Genomic DNA, 10,559 nt, shown 5'->3' on the forward strand with positions numbered 1-10,559 from the left:
ATCAACACTGAACGGTATGTACATGTTTTAACAAATGGTTATATGCAGAAAGGATAGGTCTTGGACAGTGCTAACTGCATACTGCATCTATTACAATAGCATGACTTCATAATAGAAGAGTCCAGGTGCTGAACTGGCCTTCCTGCAGTTAAGACCTTTCACCATTTAAAAACATTTGGCACATCATGAAATGGAAAAATACAACAAACGGTACAGTACTGTTGAGCAGCTAGAATCTGGTATCGGACATATGGGACAACAATCCTCTACCAAAACTTCAGCAACTGTTTTCCTCAGTTCCCAGATGTATACGGACAGAAGACATGATGCTACACAGTGGGAAACATGGCCCTGACCCAATTTCTTTGAGACATGTTGCAGCGTATAATTTCAAAAGGAAATCTTTTCCTTAAAATGGTCTAAATAGAGTTTAATTATTCAATATTGTGAATAGATTATGAATCTGAGATTTGCAAATCATTGCATTCTGTTTTTATTTACATTTTCCACAGTGTGCCACCTTTTTTGGAATTGGGTTGTACATAAAAAGGGAAAATCTCTGAGATCGCCTATTAGCCATGAGATGCAGACACTGGAGATAGCATTGGTTGAAACAGAAAGCTAGTGGCAATGTTTTGTGAGATTATGTCATATTAAAAGCAATTCTTGACTGAATTATTTGTTAATTTTTTGCCATTTAAACAATAACATTATTAAACAATAACAATATACATAATAATATACAACAACCTGTGCAGCTCTGGTGTATTCCATGACCAGGAGGATTAAGGCAGTGCTGGATAAAAATAGTGCTCACACAAAATATTCACACTTTGGACACAGTTTTGACATGTTTACTTTTGTTGACAGTTATTTAGACAATAATATCTGTATGTTGAGTTATTTTCAAAGGACAGTAAATCTGTACTGCTTTGCATGCTGCACAATAACTACTGTCAAATATATCCAACTTTCATTTCTATAGTATTGTCCTTTGAGAAGATACAAAAATGGTTGCTAAAATATGAGGGGTAGGGTGTACTCACTTTTGTGAGATTTAAGGGAGTTAGACATGGGCCAAATTGTGATGGCTAGACAACTGGGTCAGAGCATCTACAAAACTGCAGCACTTGTGGGCTGTTCCTGGTCTGCAGTGGTCAGTATCTATCAAAAGTGTTCCAAGGAAGGAACACTGGTGAACCGGCGTTGTGGATAGCCGAGACTCATGGGGCGCGAAGGCTGGTCCGTGTGGTTCAATCCAACAGACGAGCTCCTGTAGCTCAAACTGCTGAAGAAGTTGATGCTATTAATACTCAACAGGTCTGGACTGTTTGAGCAGCAAAAGGGAGACCAACACATTATTAGCCAGGTGATCATAATATGTCCGAAAGGTGAATATATACATTTGTTTCATTTTACAAGTTTTCGATTTTAAACTGCAAAATTTACAGTTTCAAATGGCATAATCCTAAGGTCAAATACCTCCCAAGTGTGAATGACCTGGTGAGTTGCAATAGATTTATTGAATAAAACTCTTCACACAATCTAAAATGTGATTCTCTCCTGTGCGAATGCATAGGTGCTGTTCAAGATTACGCCTTTGGGGAAAACTCTTCTCACAGTGCAAGCAGTGATACGGTTTCTCTCCTGTGTGAATGCGTTGGTGAATCTGGAGATCTCTTTTCTGATTAAAACTCTTCCCACATTCTGAACAGTGATAGGGCTTCTCTCCTGTGTGAACACGTAGGTGTCGGTTGAGACTACCGTAATAGGCAAAGGTCTTCCCACACTGTGAGCAGTGATGAGGCTTTTCTCCAGTGTGAGTAACCTGGTGCACTTTTAAATTTCTCTGGCAATTAAAACTCTTCCCACACTGTGAGCACTGATACGGCTTCTTTGCTGATTTAACTTCTTGGTGCTGTTTGAGACTGGTGAGTTGGCCCAAACGTTTGCCATACTCGGAGCTGTGATATGGCTTCTCTTCTGTGTGAATGCATTGGTGAGTCTGGAGCTCGCTTTTTTGAATAAAACTCTTTGAACATTCCAAACAGTGGTATGGCTTCTGTCCTGTGTGAATGCGTTGGTGGGCATGGAGGTTATTTTGATGCTTGAATCTTTTCCCACACTCTGAGCAGTGATAAGGTTTCTCTTCTGTGTGAACAAGGAAGTGTCGCTGGAGATTACTATGTTGGACGAAACATTTCCCACACTGTGAGCACTGATATGGTCTCTCGCCTGTATGAATGCGCTGGTGAGTATGGAGATCGCCTCGTTGAATAAAACTCTTTCCACACTCTGAACAGTGATAGGGCCTGTTTCCTGTGTGAACGCGTTGGTGTCGTTTGAGACTCCTGTGACGGACAAAAGTCATTCCACACTGTGAGCACTCATGCGGCTTTTCACCTGTGTGAATAAACTGATGTGCTTTTAAAGCGCTCTGTCGAATAAATTTCTTCTCACACTGTAAGCATTGATATGGCCTCTCTCCTGTGTGAACTCGCTGGTGAGTCTGGAGGTGACTTGGTTGTTTAAAACTTTTCCCACAATATGAGCAGTGAAGAAGCTTCTTTTCTGTGTGAACGCGTTGGTGTTGTTTCAGATTACTGGGATGGACAAAATTTCTTCCACACTCTGAACAGTGATATGACCTCTTTTCTGTGTGAATGCATCGGTGATGTTTGAGAGTATTGGAACGGGTAAAACTCTTCCCACAGTCTGAACAGTTATATAACTTCTCTCCTGAGTGAATGCGCAGGTGAGTCTGGAGGTGACTTTTTTGCTTAAATCTCATCCCACACTCTGAGCAGTGATGGCGTTTCTCTCCTGTGTGAATGCGCTGGTGTCTTCTGAGACTTTTCTGGTCATTAAAACTCTTCTCACAATGTGAGCACTGGTAGACATCGTGCTCAATATTGGGGCTTCTTGCTGGCAAAACATTCTGATACATCGTCTCTCCTGAATTTATCAGTCTCTCATATTCCTTGGAGTGGCAGCTTGTGATGTGCTTGTGGAGGCACTGTTCAGATGTATAAGAAAGTGAACACCTGACGCAGGAAAAGACTGGTAGCTGGACATCGTCTTTTTCTGGAGGAGAAATAAAAGTATTACAACAGTAGGAGTTTTTTAACACTCTAAATTACAAGGTCAAGATTGAAATTAAAAGATCAAACACAAGATCAGCACAGATGAAAAGAAGGCATTAGAGCTGTGATGGATCATCAAGAAAACCAGGTGGCCAATTTTTATTTTAAGTGGTCAGGGCCAGGTACAGGATCAAATGTCTCTTGAAAATAGAAACACAATGACAAAGATGGTCAGAACAAATGAAAAGACTATTTTGAGAAGCTAAAACACATTCTCCAAAAGTCCTGCAACTCTTTACCAAAGACGAAAGACCCCACATCAGCACCACTCAACCACTGACTTCTGAAGACCTTTACTGCAGGTTACAGAAGTCCATCAACCAGCCATCAACACCATCCACCTACTGACTACCGGTCAAATAAGTCTGTGGGAAGATGCAACCAACATGGGTTAGGGTTAGGGTTAGGGTTAGGGCTAGGCTGTACTACAACCCAGAGCACGTCATCTCCATGGGAACCCATGCATGAATCCTCTCAGAACCTCCTTCAACAAAAACATAACCAGTTCTTTAGGCCAAGACTAACATGCAACCTTTATAACCTGTAGTCTGGTTGGCTCTGTCAAGATAAAAATATTTGTTGACCCCCTCAGTGAGTGGACCAACCCTCCCTCTAGTGCAAACAAAACCACCTGAATTTTAACAACAGCAAGTGGAGAATGGACATTAAAAAATACAATGGTTCCCTACCTACTCTAATCATCCAAGGTTGCACTGTGCCTGGCACTGGCTCTTTCAAGTTCCCTGTCTGAAAGTTCCTTGTCTGCTACCATCAAGTCCATTCTGTACAGCCACCCAAAAGGACAAGTGCAGACTGCAACGTGTATTAATGCAGGATCTGATACACCAGACCTACTAAAATTAACATGATCCCAAGCAGTAAGGATGGGCAGAGATCCATAACCCTGAAACCGCCCCCCCAGGATTGTGTACTCAGCCCCCTGCTGTACTGTCTCTAAATGTATTACTGTGTGGCCTCTGCATCTCTACCACCATTGGAAGGAAAAGAAAGATTCTTTATTCTTGTCACATGTTCTTTTTCAGCACAGTGAACATTTTTTCATAGCGATGTTAGGAACCTTCCAATCAGTAACCCAGAGCCTTAACCACTGAGCAACCACCTCCCTTGTCAAGTTTGCTGAAAACACAAGATGTTGAGAAGGCCTACTGGGAGGTGGAAGATAAATCAGCTAGTACATCAATTTGTGTGCTGATGATGTGGCCCGAAGGTTCAAGCAGATAAAACATTCGCCTCACTTTTTTTTACAATGACATATAAATAGAAATAAAAAGTATAGAAGTGTAACAGTGTCACTGATACTTAACCCCACTCTGTTTTTGTACAGGGAAAGTCTTCATCTTCAGACTCTTCTTTTTTTACAAGCTTGATATGAAATCCTCTCAGTTGGTCTTCGGTGTCCACAGAGCCTGATGTTTCTTCACCTGAAAATTTCAGAAAGTACATTAAATGGCAAGTGTTCTCTGGCAGTAGCAAGTCTCTTAATAACAGAAGGAAGAATACACTCTGCTATATTACAGAGATAATCTTCATTTTCAGGTTCTTCCTTTTTGACATAATTCTGTTCTTCGACAGGCGTGATGTGTCCCACAGGGTTTGGTGTTGCTTCACCTGAAATTTCACCATCTAAATTTAAAAGCATACAAAACACACCCAAGCTGGAAGTCAGTGATCTGAAGCTGTGTTGCCAGGAAAAGCTTTAAATCCAGCATCATCATGACCAGGATAAGCAGTGACAATGGACTGTAAGTTCTTCTGACTTACAGATGTAGCCTTCATCCTCAGGTTCTTCCTTCTTTATTTTTTTATGTTGGTCCACATGGTTGGTAAAACACATAGAGCATGATGTTCCTCCATCTGTATCTGCAGAGGTTTCAGGCTGTGCATCACTACAAGCCTAGGCAGAGTAATAATTAATCAGCACAGAAATTAAGGCTTTATGGAGTAGCAGATGATTATAGTTATTTTTAAAATGTCCAAAAAAGTGAAGAAAAAAAAAATTGCACACTTTGCATTTATTTACAAGATGCCCCGAAGACACAACTCATGACTGGGAGAAGAACTGAAGCTACCAATAAGATGAAGCAAAAACAAGGTCTTTTTTATTCGCTTTCCATCAGAGTTTTCACTGAGGCTTGAACCCAGACCCTAAGTCTCATGTTCTACAAACTGATCTAACCGGTCACTTCATTTAGGAATTAAGAAGGTCATAATTGTTTAGACCTTAAACAATTAATTGTTTGGACTTTTTAACAAGATTGTTTTAACGTGATTTTTGATAGTGAGAAGATGCCTGAGGAATGGAGAAGGAGTGTGCTGGTACCGATCTTTAAGAATAAGGGAGATGTGCAGACCTGCAGTAACTACAGGGGAATAAAGTTGATCAGTCACACCATGAAGTTATGGAAAAGAGTAGTGGAAGCCAGGCTGAGAGAAGGGGTGACCATCTGTGAGCAACAATATGGTTTCATGCTGAGGAAGAGTACTTCAGACGCATTATTTGCTTTGAGAATGTTGATAAATAAGTATAGAGGATACAAATAGAGGTCGGATGGAGTTGCATTGTGTGTTTTTGGACTTAGAAAAAGTGTACGACAGGGTGCCGAGAGAGGAGTTGTGGTATTGTATGAGGAAGTCTGGTGTGTCAGAAGTATGTGAGTGTGGTGCACGACATGTTTGAGGACAGTCTGACAGCAGTGAAGTGTGCAGTAGGTACGACAGACTGGTTCAAGGTGGGGGTGTAACAGTATCAATGGAGACAAAATGTGGAGTGAGATGTTGAAGAGACACGTGTTGAAGAGACACATTAGCAATCTAATGATCACGTGTCCACAAACTGGTGTGCATACAGTGTAGGTAGAAAGTGTTACCTGTGAAACAGCAGCAGCAGGAGTATGTGGAGCTTCTCTGCAGGAACATGGTTGGACCTCTGCTGACTCCATTAGAAGGTCATAAATGTTCTACAAAAGGAGCTTCAAATCACACATCAGGATGAAAATGTAAATGAAACATCACATGCTTTAATTAGATAAAATATCCTAATAGTATCTATTAAATAAAACTGTAGTAAAGTGTCAAATAAATCAGTAAATAAATCCAGTTTATAAAATACCCTGTGTTTACGGGTTAACAGCTCCACCAGGGTTACTGAGACCCAATCCCAAATCTCTCCTCTTTCACTAGGTAGTGAACTACACAGGGTGACTACACCACTCTATCTCTCCCTAATGTAGTGCACTTCAAAGGGAGGAAGGAGGGATCCGGGATTCAGCCACTAACTGTACAACAGCTCAGCTGGTTGAATTTACCTCAGGGATTAAAGAGAAACGCAGTCAAATAAACACAATAAAAAGCTCCTGGTTTTAAATAAAAAAAAAAATAATAAAACTCTCAGAAATGGGGGAAAAGTCCTGCAGCTCCTCTTCATCTGTTGTGGTTTTAAAGTAGTGTTTATTGTAAAGCGCCACCTGCTGGAGGAGTCTGTTACTCACATAAAGTCATACACTGATCTGCTCATCACACAGAGGTTTTCATGTTTCTCAGCAGGGTTTGGTCATTTAGTCAAGTGTGAATTTTAATGGTGGATTTGAGAAGATCTAAATAAAATTTTACTACAGAATCTGAACCACAGTCCTGTCAGATATGACTTACCGCATGACCCTGTTTAATAACGCTGAAGAAAATATCCTGTGACTCTGGGACAGACGTCTGGACCTCAATATAAGGTACTTGCGAGTCAAGGGCCAAGAAGTAAACAGTCACATCATTAGGTTTGCCATTGACACAACTGTGGTGCGTCTCAACAGCAAGAATGGCTAGTCAGAGTACAGAGATAAAGTACAGAGGTTAACAGACTCGTGCAAAGCCAAAAATCTGTCTCTAAACTTGAATAAAACAAAAGAGATGGGTGTTGACTTCAGGAGAACAAGTAGTGATCACCCAACCTGTGCATCAACAGCTCCCCAGTGGAGATCATGGAGAACGCCAAATTCCTTGGTGTTCACCTGGTCCCTCAACACGAGCTCCATAACAAGAGAAGCCCAGCAGTGTCTTTACTTCTTGGATGCTGAAATAGTGGGAAAAGTATGTCACCTTAAAAGTGAATATGAAGCAATTCTAGATATAGACATAATTTTTATACATTGATATAGTAATAAACAATAATATACCTGATACATGATAGACCCGTCAATCATGAACAGCATGAACTTCTTCAGCAGTTCGAGCTACAGGAGCTAAACTGTTGGATCGGACCACACGGACCAGCCTTCGCTCCAAACATGCATCGGACCACATGGACCAGCCTTCGCTCCCAACCAGCATCAATGAGCCTTGACCACCCATGACCCTGTCGCTGGTTCATCACTGTTCCTTTCTTGGACCATCTGGACCACATACTGACCATTGCAGCCCAGTAACAGCACACAAGAGGTGCAGTTTTGAAGATCTGACCCAGTTGTCTAGCAGTCACAATTTGGCCCTAAATCCTTACACTTACCCATTTTTCCTGCTTTTAACATCAACTTTGAAGACAAAATGTTCATTTGCTGTATAATATATCCCACCCACTAACAGGTGCCATGATTAAAAGATAATCAGGGTTAGGGTTAAGTGCAGCTTGTATAGCAGTATAGATTTGCTGCTCTCTGAAAATAAATCAACATACAGCCTTTATTGTTCAAATAGATGTTGCTATCGATTATTTTAATAGAGTATTCTACCGATTATTCCCACGAGTATTTGGATAAGAAGTACTTTTTCTTTATTAAAGTGCAAAAATAAATATACATTCGGAAATAAGATGGGCCTCTAAAAAAGAACAAAAAACTTGTTTCCTTTTTAGGAAAATGTGAAACTTTTATTGCTGAAATTGCATACAAGAATATATTTGAATATTAAACCCATTTAGTGCATTTAATTGCCATATTACATCAAAACGTAAATATAAATATATACATAAAATCATAAATAACAAATCTGAGATTATTACAAAAAAAAGAAAAACACTATAAAGTTTAATACCATGTGGTTCTACTGATTATAGCCATTTTATTGAGCAAAAAGAACATAAAGGCTCAGTTTTGCTAGAAAACATTTTGTAAAGGAGGGACATGGGGTGTATTGTAAAAGAATGCTGAGGATGGAGCCACCAGGAAGGAGGAAAAGAGGAAGGCTAAGGAGGAGGTTTATGGATGTGGTGAGGGAAGACTGGTTTGAAAGAGGCAAATTTAAAGGGCAGGGTAGTACGTAGACTGATGATCCGCCATGGAGACCCCTAACAAGAAAAGCTGAAAGAAAAAGAAGATATATACAATAGGTCAAATGAGTATTTGATACACTTTTGATCTTTCAAGTTTTCCTACTTACAAAGAACGGAGAGATCTGTAACTTTCATTGTAGGTACACTTTAACTGTGAGAGACAGAATCTAAAAAACAAACAAACAAAAAAAAAAACCCCAGAAAATCCCATTGTATTATATTTAAACAATTTATTTGCTTTTTCTTGCATAAAATAAGTATTTGTTACAATAGAAAAATATAACAATATTTGGTAGAGAAACCTTTGTTTAGAATTTCAGAGGTCAGACATTTTCTGTAGTTCTTGACCAGGTTTGCACACACTGCAGCAGGGATCTTGGCCTACTCCTCCATACAGGTCTTTTCCAGATCTTTCAGGTTTTAGGGCTGATGCTGGGAAACACAAAGTTTCAGCTCCCTCCATAGATTTTCTATTGTTTTCAGGTCTGGAGATTGGCTAGGTCACTCCAGGACCTTGAAATGCTTCTTACGGAGCCACTCCTTAGTTGCCCTGGCTGTGTGTTTGGGGTCATTGTCATGCTGGACGGCCCAGCCACAACCCATCATCAATGCTCTTACTGAGGGATGAAGGTTGATGACCAAAATCTCACGACGTATAGTGGAGTTTATACCAAAAAGTTATATTTTGGTCTCATTTGACCACATGACCTTCCCACAAGCCTCCTCTGGATCATTCAGATGGTCTTTGGCATACTTCAGACGGGCCTGGTGCTGGCTTTAGCAGGGGGACCTTGCGTGTGCTGCAGGATTTTAATCTGTGACACCGCAGTGTGTTACTAATGGTAACCATTGAGACTGTGGTCCCAGCTCTCTTCAGGTCATTGACCAGGTCCTCCCATGTAGTTCTAGGCTGATCACTTACCTTTCTCAGAATCATTGATACTCCACAAAGCGAGATTTTGCATGGAGTCCCAGTCCGAGGAAGTTTGACTGTCATCTTTAATTTCTTCCATTTTCTAATAATTAAACCAACATTTGTTGCCTTCTATCCAAGCTGTTTGCCTCTTGTCCTGTAGCCCATCCCAGCAATGTGCAGGTCTACAATTTTGCCCCTAGTGTGCTCTAGGGGCAAAATTGCTCAGCTCTTTGGTCTCGCCCATAGTGGAGAGGTTGGAGTCTGATTGATTACGTGTGTGGACGTAATCGACACACGTACACAAAGTGTCTTTTATAAAAGGTATTATACGAGTTTAAACAGGTGCAATTCATACAGGTAATGAGTGGAGGTTAGGAGCTCTTCTTAAAGACAAACTAACAGGTCTGTGAGATACAGAATTCTTGCTGGTTGGTACGTGATCAAATACTTATTTCATGCAATAAAAAGGCAATTAATTATTTAAAAATTATATAATGTGATTTTCCAGATTTATTTTAGATTCTGTCTCTCACAGTTGAGGTGTACCTACGATAAAAATTACAGATCTCTCAGTTCTTTGTAAGTGGGAAAACTTGAAAAATCTGCAGTGTATCAAATATTAATTTGAACCACTGTATATACACATTTGTTAAATTTACAGGTTTAAAATTTTAGACTGCAACATTCACAGCTTCACATGACATGATCCTAAATTCAAATAGTGTGAGGTGAATCTAAAGGTAGATTTATTGAATTAAACTCTTTCCACAAAAATCTTACCTCTTGCTGGTGTGTTGGTGCTGTTTGAGATTACTCTGTTGGGTGAAACTCTTCTGACAGTGGAGGCAGTGGAACCTGTATGAACACTTTGTTGAATCTGGAGATCACCTTTTTGAATTAAACAATTCCCACACTCTGAACAGTGAAAGGGCTTCTCTCCTGTGTGAACGCATTGGTGTTTAAGACTGCTGTGATGGGTAAAAGTAATTTCACACTCTGAGTGACATGGTGCACATTGAAAGTGCTCTGGCGATTAAAACTCCCCCAAACACTCTTAACAATGATAAGGCTTCTCTCCTACGCAAACCTGTTGGTGTCGTTTTAAATTACGTCATTTCAAAACTTTTCCCACACACTGAACAGTGATAGGGCTTTTCTCCTGTGTGAATGTGTTGGTGTTGTTTAAGACTCCTGTGATGGACAAAAGTCATTCCACACTGTA

General features: G+C 40.3%; 2 protein-coding genes and 1 long non-coding RNA gene across 3 annotated transcripts in view; 1 reads left to right on the forward strand and 2 right to left on the reverse strand.

The window, feature by feature from the left end:
• The window catches only part of LOC310737887 (NLR family CARD domain-containing protein 3-like), a 135,579-nt gene that overhangs the window by 22,162 nt on the left and 102,858 nt on the right, over positions 1-10,559 (forward strand). The window lies entirely within an intron of this gene.
• On the reverse strand, positions 478-6,484 carry LOC310737899 (uncharacterized protein). Its single transcript, XM_083562647.1, has 6 exons — positions 6,470-6,484; positions 6,032-6,121; positions 4,926-5,058; positions 4,680-4,787; positions 4,469-4,585; positions 478-3,084 (listed from the first exon to the last, which is right to left on the reverse strand). Exons 2-6 carry the CDS (start codon positions 6,101-6,103, stop codon positions 1,520-1,522), a joined length of 1,995 nt encoding a protein of 664 aa, XP_083418773.1. The 5' UTR covers positions 6,104-6,121; positions 6,470-6,484; the 3' UTR covers positions 478-1,519.
• Positions 7,993-8,590, reverse strand: LOC310738003. The gene is made up of 2 exons (XR_014536947.1): positions 8,529-8,590; positions 7,993-8,449 (listed from the first exon to the last, which is right to left on the reverse strand). It is a non-coding gene; the product is annotated as an uncharacterized lncRNA (long non-coding RNA).

Source organism: Silurus aristotelis (genome assembly GCF_946808225.1).
Source record: "Silurus aristotelis genome assembly, chromosome: 15".
Lineage (NCBI taxonomy): Eukaryota > Metazoa > Chordata > Actinopteri > Siluriformes > Siluridae > Silurus > Silurus aristotelis.

Coding starts and splice junctions, on each gene's coding strand:
- LOC310737899 (XM_083562647.1), bottom strand. CDS start 6,103: ATGGAGTCAGCAGAGGTCCAACCATGTTCCTGCAGAGAAGCTCCACAT. Junction 4,788..4,925: donor TGAGGATGAAGGCTACATCT/GTAAGTCAGAAG, acceptor TTTTAAATTTAG/ATGGTGAAATTTCAGGTGAA. Junction 4,586..4,679: donor TGAAAATGAAGATTATCTCT/GTAATATAGCAG, acceptor TGAAATTTTCAG/GTGAAGAAACATCAGGCTCT.